At 38.6% G+C, this 20,530-nt stretch overlaps 1 protein-coding gene across 1 annotated transcript in view; it reads left to right on the top strand.

Annotated features, from left to right (window-relative positions):
- The window catches only part of ankfn1 (ankyrin repeat and fibronectin type III domain containing 1), an 86,892-nt gene that overhangs the window by 11,105 nt on the left and 55,257 nt on the right, over positions 1–20,530 (top strand). The window contains exon 5 of the mRNA XM_036572525.1: positions 4,476–4,705. Coding sequence (XP_036428418.1) covers positions 4,476–4,705 — 230 coding nt within the window. The remainder of the gene's footprint in view (positions 1–4,475; positions 4,706–20,530) is intronic.

Here is a 20,530-nt window from a genome sequence, read left to right as displayed (position 1 = left end):
GTTTATACAGTCCAATAATTGTTTCATTTCTACATGAAGAACATGCGATTTACTTACAATGTGTGCATATTATTATGAAGTGTTGTGATTCTAGCTTGACAGGTTTGTCAGCTTATCGGTTTACTTGGCTGTTATTGCGAGTCACATTGGTATCAGTAAGGGTGCAACGACTTCAGTACAGTATGAAAAATCTGAAAAATTAGTGTTTGAAACAATGTATAGAAATTTATTATTAATTGCACTGATTTTTCAAGATTTCATCATAATTCAGTATTAGAGGAAAGCAACAGTAAACAAAGTCATTTAGAGTGGTTTGATGTTATCTGCCCAATTCTGCGGAAACTTACCGACTACTGAAGTAGTTTCTTTACAGTGGTGGTGATGGAACCAGGGTCACAATGTCTACAACACATATATAGTCATTTTATTCACTATTCAAAACCAACAGTGAACCTACACATGTTTTCTGAGTTTTTAAATGTAATGCTAATAATAGGTATAAACTGGTAAATTAAAAAAAAGTTTTCTTTTTTTGTCTATTTTTTCTTTTTTATCTTAAAAAATACACTGCATGTAACTAAAAAATATATATAATAATAAAATAATATTGGGGTAAATTCTTTTATAAAACTATTGTAAAACAATAGCAGGCAGCATATTCGTAACCATTTTATGTAATACCTTTCTGTGAGGTAAATTTTAGAGGCATTAAATCTTCAGACATCCAGTATCTGTCACCACCAAGTTTCTCTAGAATGGAGCATTTCATATCAAGTCACTCTGAATGACTTTGTTTACATCTTAACAAATTATGCAGAAATGTTGGAAAAAATCAGCAGAATTCCCCTTTAAAAATGTATTTTTAGAAAGTTCTGCCATCTTTTGTGCAAATTAGAGCAGTGACTGTCAAAACTTGGCATCTCAATGCGTCCTATCAGAGTAAAGTGGGGTGGGTTATGCCATACATGCACCTACTCTCCAAAGATTTAACATTTTTCTGAAGGCACTTATAAATTTTAGGGTGCAGCAAGCTTTGAAAAGGTTCTGTTTGAGAGCTTCTATGTATCTGAGCCAAACAAATGTGTGTAGTGTATAATTGGAACCATATTTTTAACTCATAGAAAAAAAATAATCTTGACCTCTGAAGATTGAAAATCATATATTGAAAATATATACATTGTGAGAACCCTAGCTATAAGTACTTGATGATTTGATATCAACATTTAACAGCTAGGGATAAACATAATTGACTGAAGGCAAAGCAAGCCAGCGATGATGACAACAGCAACTAAAATATTGTGATTTATCTGTAGTGATCAGTTTTGTAACCTTTGTTTGTAACCATTGTTTATTTACAAATATATCTTGGGCAATGAGTCTGCACAGTGTTTTCAGGTGTATGCAATGTATAGGTCTGATTAATATGTGATTTGTTGCACCCATCAGATGGAGAGGTATTTCACTCCTGTTAGCTTGGGGCTAGCCATATTTACTTCTAAAGAGTTTGTAGTGTTAACTACAAACACAAAGTACACATTAAATTAAAGGTAGGGAAAAGACAGGTATAGACTAAATGCATTGTAGAAATAGAACACTGGGTACATTTTGTTTGATAAAGATGTTCAAATACCTATGCTGTGTGATAGATAAATACAGGGGTGCTTGCAGTGAATGCACCGAACCAGATGGTGTGAGGAGATGCACGTTTATAATGGGAAAATAATGACCCAGCTCTGCACGCCAGCACTCTGCAGGAATCCCACTCGTTAGCATCCAGCAAGGCAACTTGATCTGCTACAATGGGACACATGATATGCATAACCCCCCACCCCCACCCCCACATGCACACACGTGCTATCGTCACCGCTGTCACCATAGCAATACGCTACTTGAGAGAAGCTAGCTACATGTTCTTCAAAGTGCAGCTGTGTAATACCATGAGCCTGTCATATGGCACTGTTCCCAGTCATGAATGGCTGAATGGAAGTCCAGATCAGTACTAAAAAAAAAAGGAATGTTTGAACACAGCCCTCTTACAAAAGCAAAAAAAAGAAAGAAAAGAGAGGAAAGAAAAGAAAGAAAATGTTCCAAGTTATTTTCTGGATCTGTTCTGAACCCAGTTGCTTTTCTATGAATGTATGCATAGTGTGTGCAGTCATTTATTACTGCCCTTAATAGTTCTGATAGTAACACATCATCTGAGCTTTGCTGTCTTGTGATTCAGCTTAGTTTTGACATGGCTTAGTGGGTTATATTGTGATCCACACTGCACAGAATCACTCTCAGTATGCCATTAAGAATCTTATGCTTTTATATTCTGGGACCACTGCAGTGCCTTAATCTTGAGTGCTATCACAGAAGACACTCTTGTTGCCATAACAGCTTTTCTCAGAAGGATAACAGATGCCAGATCCTCATAAAGTTTTAATTGCTGAGCTGATTAGCCACTCTGTTGCTACCAGTGACTCGGTAGCTGAGTAGTTAGTAAAAGGGATGAACTTGATCTACTGCAGCCTCACAGCTGACAGCTGAATGAATGCAGTGAAACAAAACACCTCAGCACCTGAAGATGTACACTGTGTGTGCGTATGTGTGTGTGTCTGTCTGCGTGTATATGTTGGTAGGTAGCTTTGGGTGCCTTTACACTTTGAGTACTTGCCTCTTAATCCTTAAGTCAAAAAAGCAAGTTATTTCTGTTTTTTATGTAGTGTCCCTGAAACATTGTCTTGGTGAAAAAACCTGTTGGATATTACGATGACATTATGAGAAGCAATATATAATGATTATTTATAATGTGTCTCTGATTGGGCATAAGTTATGCACTTAAAGAGAAATCTAATTAACGTCTCCTTTAAGCAAAAAAAAATACAATACAAAAGCCTCCTTCCTTATTGTGCAAAGTGCAAATAAAGAAATGAAAAACTAATAGCTTCTTACAACACAATTGCAGGCATATTTTGTAGCATTGCAATGCTGTTAGAAAACAGTCAGCATTCTCTGAACAGCTATATTTCTGAATAGGCCTACAAAAATATATCAATATTTATCTAATTCCTTAAAAGGTCCTCATGGTGATGCAGGTTTTCATGACAATAGCCATTACTGTGTCAGTCACAGAGTTTACACACAACTCTGGGAGTGAGAATAATTATGAAATTTGAAGCATTTTTACATTTTTACCACAGACTGCTCAGATAGAGGATAGTTAGGACAGTTTTATAGATTTACATTTTACATTTACATCATTTAGCAGACGCTCTTATCCAGAGCGACTTACAAAAAGTGCTTTGTCTATCCAGAGAAAGAATCTTCGCTAGCTACCAAGGAGTGCACATGTGCGTTGTAATTGGCTCTGTAGCAGAGTGGTTAAGTCACTCATTATGCAAGATATAACTGGGGTTGGAGCCTGGCACACGAGCGCATACCACCACTTTAACATTAGACACAATTAATAATTGAACTACACTAACACTCTTTGCTTGTAATGTAATTTGATCTTTTCTGTCATCACAGCTATTAATGATTTGTTTTTTGCATAAAGTCTTATTGTGATTACAATAAAAAATATGATTTATCCTGCACCCCTAGTTTAATGTTAAAGAACATGACCTAACAAAGCTGAAAATTTGAAAAAAATGTGAAAAATTGTTTTTTGTTTTATGTCACAAGCTACCATTTTGAATAAGCAAACATGTAAATAGGAATATACTGTATACTAAAGTCTCCTTTTATTATTACTCTGAAACAAGGTAATAATAAACTCTGTCTGAATGGGTACACATACTCACACTATTGCTGTACATCCAACAGTAAAGACAGTATTGTGCTTCTTTTATATAGTGAGTTTACAGTAGCACACAGAAAGCTGCCATTCTACATGCTGATATGTTTTAGTTTGACCATTGTTAAAATGCATGTGCCCCAACTACTCTGGAGGCAGATTTAAATGAGTTATAATGGACACGTTAGGGTATATATTAGGTATGGTAGAGTTAAAGCACTGTAGCCTATGCAGGATTATTTAAGTATTCATATAGAGTTTTATGTAACCACCATGTTTTTCTGTTTGCTGTAGCATCCTTTGTAAATCTGTAGGCTTGGAGGAAGTACTTCTGTTGTGTACCACATTCTGGACTGTTCTGTTCTGTTATTAATACAGCCCTCAATAGAATAGAACTGTCAGAGGCATGACTTACTCAAGGAAGTAGTGGGAGGCAGTTTGAATTAGTTCCATTAACAGGAGGTTTAGGAGCGATCAGAACTGAGACAGGAAATGAGTTGAGGGCTGGTAATAAGTACTTCCTTGTTAATGCAAACAGAGGAATATTAATTTTTGGATTACTCACAAGTGAGAAATAATTGTATTGGTGTGAAGAGATGTTTCCTGTCCTCAGCCTGCCTGGTTCTATGATCTACCCTCCTCCCTCCTGTGTGGGTGTCAGTTGTCACCTGAAGTGTCTGTTTTCCTCTCTCAGGGTCAGTGCTGCGTGACTATGACCGAGGAGAAGCGGCTTGTGTGTCGCATGTGAGGCGCATCCCCAAGCCTATACACTTGGAGAGACCCCGGGCCGAACTGTGGGGGGACAGAGTGACCCTGAGGAAGACCGTGTCAGTGGACGACACACTCCTTCAGCAGACACCCAGAGAGCACCACAGACTGCTTAGCCGGCTGGAGAGAGGAAAAAAGAAGCTCAGGAACATCCATGTGAGTAGCAGCAACTTTAGCCAAAGTGTCAGCCAGACTTGAGAGAGGAAGACAGAGAGAGAGAGAGTGGGAGAGAGAGAATGACTGTGTGTAAGGGGTGGACAATGTGATAGCGACATTACAATAATTTATAATACAGTAAGCTTTTCTGACCATATTGTGGGTATCGTCAATAACTGCATATTTCATTACGAAGAAGTTTAGAAGAGGCTGAGAAGTGGTGTAGCTGTCTCAGGTTTTGCCCTGTTGTTGAGTTCAAATCGGACTGATGCCAGAAGCGCAAAAGAGCATAACTGGCCCTGCTTAATTGGCCCTGCTTAATAATTAAAAAATAATTGTACTCATAGATTTTGGTAATATTTTTTACATGTGGCACTGCTAGTGTGTTGTGTCTGTTTCAACTTTACAGAAAAATAACTTTGTAATAAACTTTAAAATTGTTAATATAATAGCTTATATTGCAGGATGATTCAGGACAGCAACTTAGACCTCATGATTAATGCTTTAGAAGAACCAGTGTGGTTGCCTTAACTCATTCATTACTCTGAAAAGTCAAAAGAAGTAGTGAATTAGTGAAGTAGTGCCTGTACAAGATAAGAGAAAGTGAGGATTTCTTGCATAAAACCCAGGAAGCTTTGACAATGTAATCTTTTTTGCTTGCTGTGTACCCAGGAGCTATTAGTGTAGATACACTCATCCCACGATTCGATTTGATTCCTGATACTAGGTTCACCATTCAGTTAAGCATGGGAAATATAATAGTATTTAATGCAGTGCAGTTTATACAACATTGAATAAAAATAACCGCAGTTGTAGATTTTTGTATTATTATTGTTATTTGGCACTACAGATTCTATTTTGTCTGTTTTGCCATTTTGCTCACCCTATATTTAGTATTGTCATGATAATTTGAACAATATTCAAAGAAGAAAAATCATGACTATAAACATGTTGTTGCACAACTTACTAACAACACTATAGCTGGGAAGCAGGAGTGATGGAGTGGCTTTTAAACAATGCATTTGCATTAGATGACATGATTAACAGAATGTCTATTTCACACAGTGATTTGAAATTTTTTGAATCATTTCACAAAAAGATACGTAAACTCAATGTGTGTTCACGGTTTTCTGAGTGCAAAAGACCAAAGGGTAATCTGATCTGGCATAAGCTATAATGCTTGCTGTTATTTGGGTCAGTCAGCCCAGTGCTGAGTGGATAATTTGAGTCAATAAAATGGCTGCGTCCTGAGACTGGCCTGGAGGCAGATGTTGTAGGGGTAGAGCCACTCCCCAAGGTGAGCATTTGCCCTGGGCACAAGCTACACACATATTGTGCGACTATATTTCATTTTTTGTCTGTTTCAAAAACAGTAGCTTATGATTTCTCTGTATTGGATATTCCTGGAAACCTGTCTGTTAGAGTAGCTCTAAGCTCATACCCCTTTGTAGGTGAATATTGATTTCTTTACCTTGGGTGTTTTGATATGGTTTCAGCACTTTAGTCTTACTGTTGCATAGTCACCATGGAAATGGAGTTGTATAACAACACTACTCAGAACAAAAAGTGATTTTTTTTTTACCTTTAACCCGCATGGAGTTTGATCGTGCTTTGCTGTTAAAGTCAGTGTACTCCACTGGCTTCCTACACCAGTGAGTCAGTGCTTTGAGGACTGCTGGCTGAGTACGGCTGGGTGGCCTTGATGTTCAGAACTTTTGGAGTAGATGAGTCCTATTTGCATACATTTGCGTTAATTTGAGATGTACCTCTATTCATTTTCTAGGAAAGGCTAATGTTAGTTTTTTTTTCTATTTATGTAACCTTAAACATCCAGAGCAGATTCTGTGTGTCTGGTAGTTGCCCTTACTGCTTATGCTGTGTTCAAATGAAATATGAATATTTATCAGATTTTGCTGATTCACTGCATTTCTTTAACTGTAGAGTGGCTTGGCTTGACTTTGTAATGTGCACATGAGGTAAGACTTTAAAAGTTAATCGTTTCATTACTATTTTCATTCCAACTTTGCGATGTAACTTGGAAGCAAATGATGGTGACATTATTTTCAGTCCCTTCTTCTCTGTCGCGTATTCGGAACCACCAACTAATGTCAACTGAAACAACATCCATCCATTTCTTTTCTTAAATAAAAACATTCCAGTCTGCCCAGTTAAGTCATCATGGAGAGGATCAAGTAGATTCTCAACCTGCAGCAAACAGATTTTATTTAAACATGTAGAACAGGGGTCTCAAATTCAAATAACCTGAAGGTCACTGGCCAGGTGGTCTTCTCCAAGAGGGGCTGGTAGAAAAGGTGTAGGGAAAACTGTCCTGTAATATTTTTGCAAACATGAATTTTAACTATATATATGCACTCATTTAAGCATATCTTAGTCGATGCTTAGGAAGTCTTCTGTAAACACGAACCACTACTACTACTAATGAAGATGATTATTATTGTTGTTGTTGTAGTAGTAGAATATGGCTGTGTCTAATAAACATTTTATCATTAACTTCAATTCAATAAACTTTTTAACAGTAGAGTTGCATTTGACTCTTACTATGACAGCATTGGAGTGTAGGATCCATCCTACCCCAACACCGAGACAAGACAATATATATATATATATAATGCTCTCTCTTTAGTCAAATTTCCACACAACCCCTCTAGAAATGGAAAAATCCCCTCTAGAAAATCCCCCGAGACAGGCAAGAAATCATAGCACTCAAGGCTGACTGCTTTGAGATGCATACATTCAGGGAGACTCAATAGGAATTTACAGACCAGCTGGAGATGATTTCCTAGTCTGGAAAATGTATTTTATTGTAAGTCAATGCTTGACTTTTTTCCTTATTGCTCATTAACAAGGGGTCAGAAAATTGTCAAGACACTAAGTCTATGGTCATACTCCACTTTGTAATTTTGTATTTGTGCAATTCACATAGTAAAGGTTGAGTTTCTTGTTGCTCAGGTGTTTTTCCCTTTTTCTCCTTCCTACTTTACATAATGAAGTGTGCCATAATAGAGTGGTGCATCTGAGTCCTGGACTTCTGCCAAAGAGCACTGTTTCTGGGAAGTGATGCGAAGGAAAAAGAGAAAGATAGATAAATCTAGTGCAGTCCACTGCCTCAGTTGTGTTTGTCATTCTCTGAATGCGATTCTGGATGAGTTGTCAGGCTTTATAGCTGCATGGCAGAAAAAAACACAGTGACACAGATATTCCAGCATTTTCCACCTCCACCTCTCTGGCGTGAATCAACGGAAAATGGCAGCGGAAAGCTCTTTTGTTATGGTGAACACCACAGTGAATAGCAAAGGCTTTGAAATTGAAATGCCCCTGAAATTGTACTTGAAAAATTTATTATGTGCCAAAAGGCATTGTAAGGCATTGTGATCATATGTCCAGATTAAGTCTCTCACCTGCTGCAGTATATGGATAGTCCATGATCTTAAATGTTCAGAAGGAACAATAAAAGCCATTCCTTGCCTAAAATTCAATTTCACAGTACACAACTCACACAGTGTGTTTTCCATAGAATGGAGTTATTAGGCCATAGTCCACTTATTATTGAAACTAAAACATTGTGGTCTGTTATTATTTTTCTCTTTTAGATTTGGGTTGTGCCTGCTGGGAGTTTTTGAATACGTACACATCAGTGTCATTTTGGAGAAAAGTTAAATAAATGACACCTTCTCAACAGAGGTGACATTGGGTGCTACAGTGCAATGCAGCAATTTATTGCACTTAGTCAACCTTGTTGCCATGGAGCTTGGTTTAGTGAGGGTTTGTGGCTTGTGTCTTTTTGCTGAAGGTGCTCTTGGAAGAGACTGGGATGTTGTTAGACAGACAGCATGAGAACCTGTCTTTCCAGTTTCGTTCTTAGAAATGGCTTCATCACACAGATACATCTGTATGTGCTTTGGGCATTTCGCGCTAATTTACTGGAAAATGAAGCTTGGAAAGCTGGTCCAGTATCACTTAGAGTGCTCACTTAGGCCTGTTTTTGATGCTCATTAATATATGAGGTACTGCAAAATCGTCAGAGCATGGACAAGTGTAATTTCTTATATACAAAACGTAGTATGATACCTCGTAATAAAAAAAGAACGCAGTGTCATTGATGTGAAGCACTGCTTTTATAAAGCATTAAAAGCTATTTGAGTTCTAATGGTGGCACCTGGTGGAGAATTTTCAGTCTGCTAAAGGTGAGTGAGTGAGTGAGTGAGCGAGCAAGCGGGTGAATTATTTTGTATTAAGTCAGGTCCATGACGTGCATCACATCTAAAAATATCTCGTAAAAGACAGGAAGCATTGGCACAAATTTCTATAACTGTTTCTCAAGGACCATTATGATATTTTAAAATGGAGATGAGTGTACTATGTACTGATTGATGTAGAAAGAGCCTGTTCAGGAAAATTCATTCTCTCTGAGGTGCAATTATCATTTCACCTGGAGCTATTCCACCACTTTTTTCACTCTCGCTTTTTTAGATTTGTCATTTGTCAGGAGAAGTGTGCTCTAGCTGTGGCTACTTGCTGTGCTACCTCCAGCTCCCAGTCAACACCTCGGCCATTTTATTCTGTTATTTTCTGTTCTCACATCTACTCGCTTCCACTCTTCTCTTCTTTTCTCTTCTCTTCTCTTCTCTTCTCTTCTCACAGCTCTTTTATTTTTTAGTCTATACTTTTGTACTTTTTAGTCGTCTTTTGTTCTGTTCTCTTCTATTTCTACTCTTCTTTCATCTACACTCCTCTTTTTTCTTCTTTCATGTACTCTTCTCTTATCTACACTTCTCTTTTGTTCTGCACTTCTTCTCTCCTCCACATTGGTCTCTGGCAGGACTATCTGCAGCTTATCAGTCAAATCAAGCAGTCAGATTCACTACAGATCTCACTACAGCCCACTAAGTCAAATGCTGCTGTGTAAACACCTGCCTGCTGTAAAGTCCTGACCAGTGTTTTTTATTTTTTTTTACCTAAAAATGTGGACTTGCTTGATTTGTTAGTGCACAGAATATGAAAATTTACTTCTTAAAGATACCATAAGGGGGCAAGCTTGCCCTCTCACTGCTGCCTAACTGAAACTGTTGTTTGGCCCAAGGTGACAGGAGAAAAGAACACCATGACTTCAGAGCCACGTTGCACCAATGCATCTTGACAGTGGGTAACGTGAATGAGACTATGACAGTTTTTTCCCTTTCAGACACACTTTTCATCTGTCTGCATAAGCATAAAACATTTTGGTACATTAAAACGAAAATTAACCCTCAGAACAGGTCACAGTGATCACAGAGAGCACAAAGCTATAAACTAAAAGTTAGGTATTACTGAAATAGGTTGAGATAAAGCAATGTCAATATTTTGCCTACGTATTTTTTCTTTTTTAATTGTAAGTTTGAGTTGTAATAAACTGCCTTGTGTACACTATGTATTCCTAAACAGTGCTCTTTATTCCAGAGAAATGTATCCATTAACAGTTGAATGTCTCATCAAAACAGCCTGCTTATGCATAGGTCTTTTTATTGCCTTTTCACGGTGGGAGTTAAGTTGTTTTTCCTGTTGCTGTTCCCCTCTGGAAAGTACTTTATTTTATTACTTAATTTGCAAAATCTAGTTTTGATGTTGGTGTTTTGAGTCAGTTATCTGTGAATTGTTACAATCTACACAGTGGTAGCAATAAAGGCTGCTGCCACCTGGGCAAACTCCCCAGAGAGCGCATTTCAGGAAAAAGGAGTGCTACTGTTTTCTCCAACAAAACATGGGCGCTCTTGGTATGACAGCACTCTAATGAATAATGAAACAGAGCAATTTGCTAATGTGTTGCAAAACGCCTGCCCCATATGAAAGCAGGTTGTCACCTAGACTTATAAAACGGCTGTGTAGGCCATGAATTTCAGCAGTCACTTAATATTGCAGCCACAAGGGCAGGGAGCTGCCAGGCTGGGCTGCCAGAGGCATCACCACGGCCCCCCTCTTCCTCCCAGTGCAGGAGCGCGAGCTCAGCTATGAATGCTAGCATTGCTCTCCTAATTAGGCCTGGGAGAGGTTTAACAACCATGCTACAGTTTAGCCCGCTGACAAATAGAAAAATAAAAGCCTTGTTCAAATTAGCACAGTGAAGTGAGAAGTTCTAGGAGCCCCGGACTGTCTCGGCTGTCGGCTTGAAGCTGGCCCAGCCTAATCTACGCAAAGAGGTTATTTCAGTTCAATTTAGTTAAGTCTCGCTCCTCTGATTTGTAGCTCCGAACAGACTTCACTCTCAGCTGTGTACTACGCGTATGATCAATTAGGCTTTTAAGAGTAGGGTCAAGAGGCAGGAGCCTCCTCATGTAGTCCAAGGGGGCTGATTAGATAAAGTGGGCATCAATTATAGATTCTCTAAAGCAAAGCCATTAGCATTCATTTTTCGGTCTCTAAAACTTCCCATTTACAATGCACCCACAGCAGACAAACCAGAGAAACTGAATTAATGACTGCAGTTAATCTGAGGCCAACATCCTGCAAATTCCTCAAGGGCTGCAGTCATTTTTATGCTAAATTATATCCAGGGCTCGTATTATTGTGTGCTCCAAGCATTGTGAGATAAATATTGTATGGACAGTGAACAGGTTACAGACAGTCACAGTACGTAAAACCAGTTGCATCATGTAAATGCTTTAGTTAGAGCATATTGTGCTACTGAAAGGAATCAGATCTGCCTGATAACAAGAGCAAGCCATCTCATTGGTGGACTTTCAGCATTGCTTGAAAGCAGCTTTGATTGCGGCACTGCTGATGATACTAAACATTACGCTGGAGAGAAGAGGCTCAGTAAATGCAGCTCTGGAACGCTCTGGGCTGTGCTGTGAGATGGGGAATTGCTGAGGATTTTATATGACATGTTTATAAGGGGAAATGGTAAAAGCCTCCTATCCATGAGTCCTCACTGTGTTTTACTTGTAAGCTCCTAAGCCCAGATGTGTGTCTTGAAGAGCAGGTATTTCGGAACTTTCTCCCAGAACCTGTGCCTCTCCAATGAGAAAGTGTTTGCTCTCTCCATTTATTATCAGGACACAGTATGCACAGCTGTGGCTGTGCCTAGCCTGACTGCTATTGTATGGGAGAAAAGTGTTGGTGTCAAAATGCAGAGTGTTACAGAAGGCACCGGTGGCATGTTGTAGGGTGTGATGGTTTTAATACAGTATAGAAACCTGAGAAAAAGAATGATGGGAAACAGCAGATCAGTGAAAAAGTTGCAGCTCATCTGGAACTGTTTCCTGGTTTCTGTAAGGGACATTAGACAATGAGTTATAAGCTCTGTTCTTTGAATGACCAGCAGTTCTCTGTTACCAAACACCTTGGATTTTATTGGACATACTGTAACCTATGTTATAATTTTAGTAAGTTTATTTTATCTAAACTTGTCATCTCCGATTTGTCGTATTAAAAGCAGATTTTATCCATAATGAGTCAATTTTTATGTTACCTTCTATTTTTTTTGTTCAAAATGTTCATTCAAAAGCATTTAAAAAATGACAAATTGAAGTTAAAAATAAAAAAAACCTTCACATTCATTTTGTTTCAAATATGTCCCAAATTTTGGTTTCGGCCAGGATATTAAGTCATTAATTCATTTATTCATTCATTCTCACTATTATCTTAGGCTGTTACAGTTGTCATAATATAATCTAACTGAAATATTTTTTTCTCTGCTGTCTTGTGCAAAGACTCACGTCGAAGTGACTCCTAATAAACCTCCTACAAAAGAGACTGCTTTTGCAGATATCTTCCATAGCCCAGTTTTCAGCGGACACCTATAGCTGTTAGCTTCTTCAAGTGTTCAAAGGGATACTCATTCACGTTTATGACAGAAAGAGGTTACTCTCTGATGGTGTAAGAGCTCTCCCTGTCTAAAGCAATTACAGACCTTTTGGGAGTGTACCTGTAGGGATGGACAGCTGTCTCCCTAGAAGCATTGTATTAGCCAAAGAGGTCTGCTGACATTAAAGAAGAGGTGCAGACAAGGGCAGCTATGTGCCATGTTCCAGACGCAGCTGCCTGAGTGTGACATTTAACCGAAATCAACAAGCTGCTGAAAGCAATTCTGTCTATTAGATATCTCAAAGTCCCAAAAAGTTCTGTTCTGCTGGTGCATCTCCACAGACATTTTAATGTTCAGAATTTTACACAGTCTGAGGTTCCATTTTCATTTTACTCTGTTTTAGATTTTTCTCATTTTACATCATAGCATGTAGGGATGGGGGGAAAAATAGATTCTTAGATCTCGATGCGGACGTGGATGATTTTGAGTCGATTCACAAATGTCAAAAAATGATTTTCTAATTTTAATTTATAACAAAATGTTGATGGAATGCAAAAGGCGGAACTTGGAAGTACGGAAGTGCAGCGCCTGGACACTCTGTGACATGCATATAACAAAAACACAACTGGAACTCGGCACCCTCTGCATTAAAAGCTAGGTTAGGTCAGGAGTCGACAACCCAAATGTCAAGAAGAGCCATTTTGTCCTTTCAACAAAGATCAAACCACCTTGGGAGGCACAACATTTTATGTCCAGTATGTCTCAGTATGTGATAATGTCCTAGTATAGGCTAAAAAATATAAACCAAAATGCAGATTTACTTTGCTCTGTTTTAAGTTTTAGCTATAGCCGCTTTCCTCCCATCTCTGCCAGAAAACGTTTTCTCAAAAGTAGAACAGTTTCTTGTAAAATGTCTCTAAACGTTTGACTGTTTCACGAGGCTTAAGTCGCTTCTTATTCGCCAGCTTCTTGTTCGAATTTTCCCGGTCCACCTTAAATTCTGCCAGAATGTAAATGCGGCACCATTTAAGGTGGAACAGGGAAATTAGAAAGGGAAGCTGACTTCATCTTCGCAACTTTTTAGTGTTTGACAGTCTCTCATTGCAGGTTTAATGTTCCAGGAAACCAACTGCGCTGCTTATAAATGCGAATAAGTCCATTTGTCTCCAAATGTTCGTCTTAAATCTCTCTCTTTGCCTTTTTGTTGGCTACTAGCTCGGCGAGACTGCGTTGCTATGTGACCTGCAGTCTGCATGCCAGTTCTCAGTCGTTGAGAACCAGGGCTTTTGGGCTATGTTGCGGACTCTGGAGCTGAGATACAGCGTCCCGTCTCGAGGATATTTTACTGACACAGCGATCCCCACTCTCTACAATCAGACCAAAACCGAAGTTACAAAAGCAAAAAAATATAGAATAAAATGGGTAGGACAGCTGTAACATGCTGCGTGGACACCCATTGCCACAGCATCTTATTTCACCATAACAGCGCATTTTATCACAGATACGAGGCCGCCAGCGTCTCATGTGGTCCAAACAAGAATAGTGAATGAGAGCCTTCTAGTTCACTTGCCACATCGCTTCCATTTGTTTTATTAATAAAAGATATTGGAAGTAAATTCATTATGGATCGTTACAAATACGTTGCTTTAAAAGTACCAAGTCCTCACACAGTGGGAAAAAAGAAATCATGTAGAGAAAAAAAAGATACATCAAGATGCATCGATAATCATTTTATGATCGCATCGCAGCCCTCTGAATCGTAATCGAATCGTGAGGTGCCTAGAGATTCCCACCCCTAATGGCATGTATAAACTGAATTTCTTTATCGATTTGTAAATGAGCATTAAAATGAAATTAGCATATATTACTAGAAATGGATGTTGCAGTGCAGTGGGATCTTCTAGTATGGGCGTGAATATCTGCCTCATTGTACTGAAGTCATTTTCTTCTACTCTCTCATTGCTGCTATACTTTCATCTCCAGCTGATCTCATCAAGTCCTCAGTGAGAACAGAAAAGCAGTACTCAAAGGGGCCAAAGTACTTTGGGGAAAAAATGTCTGGTAAAAAGTGTAATTCAGATGTTTGCACCATGTGGCCTGGGATAGAATATAAGGTACGGCAGTGTAGTGTGTGCAGTGCGTCGTCTTCAGAGGAAATTGATTACTGGGTATTTTAAACACAATTGTGCAATTGAGAGCATCATCACTCCATAAAGTTTGTGCCACTTAAACAAGCCTTCAGCAGGTGAAAATATCTTTTTCCTGCTTGGCATGAGAACAAAAGGGGTTTCAAAAGGCTGCTGAGATATATGTTCACCTTTTAACCACCAGAAGTACATTTCCTGAAACATAGAAATGTGAAGATGCTTGAGTCTGTGCCAGGTCTAGTTAAAGAGTAAGCAGGCAACACTTGACTTTTATCATTCATTTACTTTGTCTCGTTTATTTATTTGTTTGTTTCTTTGTTTATGAGTAGGTGCTGAGAAATCCTTGCTTCATCTTTTGAGCTGGCTTCATTTATATGACCCCAGCATATCTGGAAATAATAGATCTATCGTCTGCATCATTGAATGAGCTGATATATTATGTGTAAGGCTGGCCTGATTAATTTGAAAATTAAAATATCTGTTCATTGGTATTCAATTCACTCTGGTTTCCTCCCACGGTCCAAAGACATGCAGTCAGGCCAATTGGACATGCTAAAATTGCCCCTAGGTGTAAGTGTGTGTGTGTGAATATGTATGTCTGTCTGTCAGCCCTGCGATGGACTGGCGACCTGTCCAGGGTGTATCCTGCCTTCCGCCCAATGACAGCTGGGATAGGCTCCAGTAATCTGTTGTAATCCAGTAATCGACCCAGAAGGATAAGCGGTTTAGATGTGTGTGTGTGTGTGTGTGTGTGTGGTATTCAATTCTATATTTAGTATTCAGACGCTTTGTCTTTTTTAAGCCAGAACAATTGTAGCTTAAAGAACAATACATTTAATCAGCAAAGACCTTTGAAAAGAGCAATTATCGTCAACAGATTACTCGGACCAGCCGTCACCTACCTCATCTTATTTTGCCAGGCCATCATCCTCATTGACAAGGACACTTCTCACATCCCTCTGCTTTAAACTGCTACACATGCACTCTATTACACACATTATAATGTACGTAAGCACTGTATATCCCATTATCATTCTGAATAAGAACACTTTCCCCTTTACTGCAGTATACATATGTGATAAATATACTTACATTTATATTAGCTGCTCAGTTTTAGTTGTACATACTGTTTATCTGTACTTCAGTACTAGATTAGGAAGTACTTGATGCTTGATTTAACTTCCAACTCCCTTTGCACATCCTTTACATTACTCATAGATTGTATATGTAGTAGATCTGTTTCTATATTTATGTTATTGGACTTCATTTTGTGTTGCCATCTGCACCAAAAGAAATTCCTTGTACATCTGGTACTTGGTTATAAAGATTCTGATTCTGAATAGATGGAAAATATCAAAAATAAATAAATTACAGCTGATTTTGTTGAATACCTCACAAATACATGCAAAGCATCCATGTCATTTTGCCTCAAAACACGGCCAAGGGCAGAGACGCCTCAAAAAGAGATTTCATGTCTGGAAGAACTTTAAATTGTCAGACAATAAGAAAAATGTGCAGTGCAAAAATTTATGATAGGTTGGTACACCATGAAGGCATAACAAGGTTGATGAATCATCTCAAATATGTAAGTGATACTTATGAGTTCCACTAGTCTGTAGTGAGAGCGATGCTAAATTGCTTTTTTTAATGCTGGAATGTCTGGAATTCCACAACTACTGGAAAGACCACAAAGGTCATTTTGTCTGTTTGAATTTTACATGCTTATTTATACCACAACAGAGAATAATTTTAAAAACAAAGATTTTTATATTGTTGAGATATGCCAGTAGAAATGTCTGAATAACAACTTTAAATGCTGAGTTTTGAAAATAATTGATTATTTAATAATTAATACTTTCAATTACTTTCAAATGTGAACAGAAAAAGCAATACATCTAAAGTAATGTTTTTGTTGCATGGTGGCAATTTTTATGTTACAGTGCAGTTAAAATCTGACTTTTTTCATGCTAAACAGCCAAACAGTCAAACTGACTGTCGCAAGAAATAAATAAAATCTTTGTATAAACTGCTTAAAATTAGCTTAACCTGTATTCATAAAACTAACATGTATTGTATATATTATTTATTTATTTTTTTAGGTATAATTGAATATTGTTTAGCGTAATCAGAATGACATTTGTTCGTAACAGATTGTTCTCCGTCAGAGTCACGTGGGCTGATGCCTGGCTAGAAGCTAGACTATGGCCGCGTCTCAAATCTCATACTCCCATACTAAAAAGTATGTCAAAAATAGTACACCACCGTTTGCAGTGCGTTCATTAGTGTAGTATGTATAGTTTGAGACACAGCCTATGTAATTTGTACAATTGATGCTGCTGCTGTTCCACGAAAAACCATGATATTTCTAATCACCCTCACATGGGGCTCAACCATCTTCAGCACCAAGTGTATATATACACCATTAACCTAAAGACCTATGTATTTTTGCTCTGTTATTCGAAGCCTCAGAATTACATATGGTCTCTTACTTCATGAATATTTATACAAACGGCAGTAGCTGGAGAGAAATAAAACCTTGGTTTACACATGCGCAGTCAGATCCCTTGTCCTTGTAGCCTACATTCTCTGATCTATTCCATTGTATAGCTGGTCTTTTATTCTATTCTGAATTGTACTTTGTAAACTATTGCAGATTCTTTTTGGATATTTTGTAAGGTAAATCAAATTAGGTGAGCAGGCTGTGGAATAATTGCTGCTAAAATAATGTCTGACATGCTGAAATAGAAGGAAGGATTAAACCTGTTTGTTGTAATGAGTTCTGGCAGTGCTGAAGGAGGAGAACACTGGCGCTGATGCTGTTGTGGTTGCTCCCAGGCACAGGAGTCTGATGGGGTGAAGTTCACTCTAGCAAGCGACCCTTTAGGCCGTGGAGCGAGAGCTGCATTCGGTGGGGTGGAAGTGATTACTGTTTCTTGTTGCCTTGCAGCTTGTCCTCTGAACCCTTAGCCTCTGTGTGACTACGCTGTATTTGAACAAGGGGGCCACAAACAAACGCAGCGCAAGCAGCTGGGCTTCAGCTTGACTATTAATATATATCATTAGTGGTGGGAATCTTTAGGCACCTCACGATTCGATTCAATTACGATTCAGAGGGCTGCGATGCGATTATAAAACGATTATCGATGCATCTCGATGCATCTTTTTTCTCTATACAGGATTTCTATCTTCCTACTGTCTGAGGGCTTGGTAGTTTTAAAGCAAAGTATTTGTAATGATCCATAATGTAAATGCATTATGGATCATTACAAATACTTTGCTTTAAATATCTAAAATATCTTTTTTTATTAATAAATCAAATGGAAGTGATGTGGCAAGTGAACTAGAAGGCTCTCATTCAGAGACGCTGCTGCCACTCATCTGCGATAAAATGCGCTGTTACCCTGAAATAAGATCCAGTGGTAATGGGTGTCCACGCAGCACGTTACAGCCATCCTTCCCATTTTCTTTGGTGTTATCACTTCGGTATTTTCGAGACTGGACGCTGAATCTCGGCTCCAAAGTGTGCAGCATAGCGCGAAAGCCCTGGTTCTCAACGACTGAGAACAGACAGCAGACAGCAGGTCACATAGCACCTAAGTCTGGCCTCGCCAGAAGCGAATGAAAAGACAGAGGTTAAGACGAACATTTGGAGGACTTATTCGCATTTATAAGCAGCGCGGTTGGTTAAATCTGCAATAAGAGACTGTCTTTCTCTGAATGAAAATGAACTCGCGTCTCTTTCGAATTTTCCCGTTCCACCTTAAATGGTGCAGCAGTTACATTCAGCGCCTAAGGCAGAATTTAAGGTGGAACGGGAAAATTAGAACGAGAAGCGAATGAGAAGCGACTTCAGCCTCGTAAAACAGCCGGACGCTGAGACATTTTACAAGAAACTCTTCTAGTTTTGAAGAAAAGTCTTCTGGCCGAGATGGGAGGAAAGAGGCTTTAGGCGAAGCTTAAAGCAGAGCAAAGTAAATCTGTGCTCTCGTTTATATTTTTAGCCCATACTAGGACATTAACACATACTGAGACATACTGGACATTAAATGTTGTGGCTCCCGAGGTGGTTTGACTTTGTTGAAAGGCAAAATGGCTCTTCTTGACATTTGGGTTGTGACTCCTGATCTAAACTGGCTTTAATGCAGAGGGAGCCGGTCAGATTTCTCACTCATCCCGTTGTGTTTTTGTTATGTGCCGCCACAGACTGTCCGGGCACTGCACTCCACTTCCAGTTCCGCCCTTTGCGTTCCGTCAACATTACGTTATAAATTAAATATTTAGAAAATCGATTTTTGACATTTATGAATCGATTCAGAATCGTTCACATCTGCATCGCGATGCATCTAAGAATCAAGTTTTTCCCGCACCCCTATATATCATTGTCCGGTTCTGGACTTTACTGCAGTAAAGAGCATATTAAAATTACAGTTAAATGTGAAACATAAATGTCATTGTTTTTAATGCTAATTCGGAAATACCAGTGGGCGTTTGAAGCCTGTAAATTGCTGTTCAGGTCAGCTTTAATTATGCGTGACAACCAGCAGTAAAAGTTGTCATGTCTCCCCCCTCTCTGGGGAGACTCACTTGGACTCACCCTGGCCCCGCCCACTCTCCTCCTCTCTCACACACCTGCAGCTCATTCTGAGGACATTAAGACTGCTACAAATACCACTGTGTTTTCATTGTGTGTTTGTAATGCCTCTGTGTTCAATATGTGAGTGCTGAGCCTGTTTCTTGTGTTTGGTTTTCACTGGTTTCACCCCTGCTACTCTCTGATTATGGATCTGCATCTTCTCTTGCCTGCTTATGTGTTGACCCCTGCCTGTTACAATAATGAGTTTTAGAATGCCCCTAATAAAGTCACTCTGCGCTTGCAACCTGCCTCAAAAGTACAAAAGAAGCCTACAGTGAAACTGCACTCAAGTGAAAGTAAGGGTACTGTGTCATCTTACTCACTTAAAAGTGGAAGTATGGAGCCAAAAATATACTTGAGTGAAAGTTAAAACGTGTCTACTTTTAAACACAAAATACAAAAGTAAAAAGTAAACATTTTAACAAATGAATTAGAGGATTTCTTTGTTTGGTGTTTTGTGCTATGGTGGCACTAGTCCTCACAAAAAGACCATAGCTATAGGCAGTTTCATTTTACACTTACCAGTTGGGTTGGATGTTTTAGTGAAACAATAAATTCAAATTTACAGAAAGTCAAAAAGAGAAAAATCTCCTAGGCTTTGAGTATTTGAAATGTAAAGTAATGAAAATGTAAAGAATTGAAGTACATTTTTTTCCTTCTTGTAAATATAATTAAGCAAATGTACAAGTAGTAATTTCAATAATGCTTGAAAAAGGTAGAAACCTTCTAAAATGATACTGAAGTACAGTCACTCAAGTGACTCAAGTCACTCTTGGCGGTAACACTCCAGTGATTTCTCTTCATGCAGCAAACATGTAGTGTTCTGAAATGCTCAGATTCATCTCTGCGGATTTCGATGTTGTGGCATTGCTGAGGAGGACTAGCATTCAAGTGTATATATACACCATTAACCTAAAGACCGATGTATTTTTGCTCTGTTATTCGAAGCCTCAGAATTACATATGGTCTCTTACTTCATGAATATTTATACAAATGGCAGTAGCTGGAGAGAAATAAAACCTTGGTTTACACATGTGCAGTCAGATCCCTTGTCCTTGTATAACCCATGCACTGAGGACAATATGTACATATGACTTTACATGTCAGATAAGAGGAATACTAATCCAGAGGGAAGGTAATTTTCCAAACACAATTCTCTAAGGTTGCTATAACAACGGCATGGCTGCCTTTCCTGAATATGCTGAGGAAGAGACAGATTCCTGGAAGGACCAGTGTTAAGTGTT

Source organism: Colossoma macropomum, unplaced genomic scaffold, assembly GCF_904425465.1.
Source record: "Colossoma macropomum unplaced genomic scaffold, Colossoma_macropomum, whole genome shotgun sequence".
In the NCBI taxonomy this organism is placed as follows: Eukaryota; Metazoa; Chordata; class Actinopteri; order Characiformes; family Serrasalmidae; genus Colossoma; species Colossoma macropomum.
The sequence above is the reverse complement of the archived record's forward strand: the minus strand, read 5'-3'. Positions and strand labels throughout refer to the sequence as shown.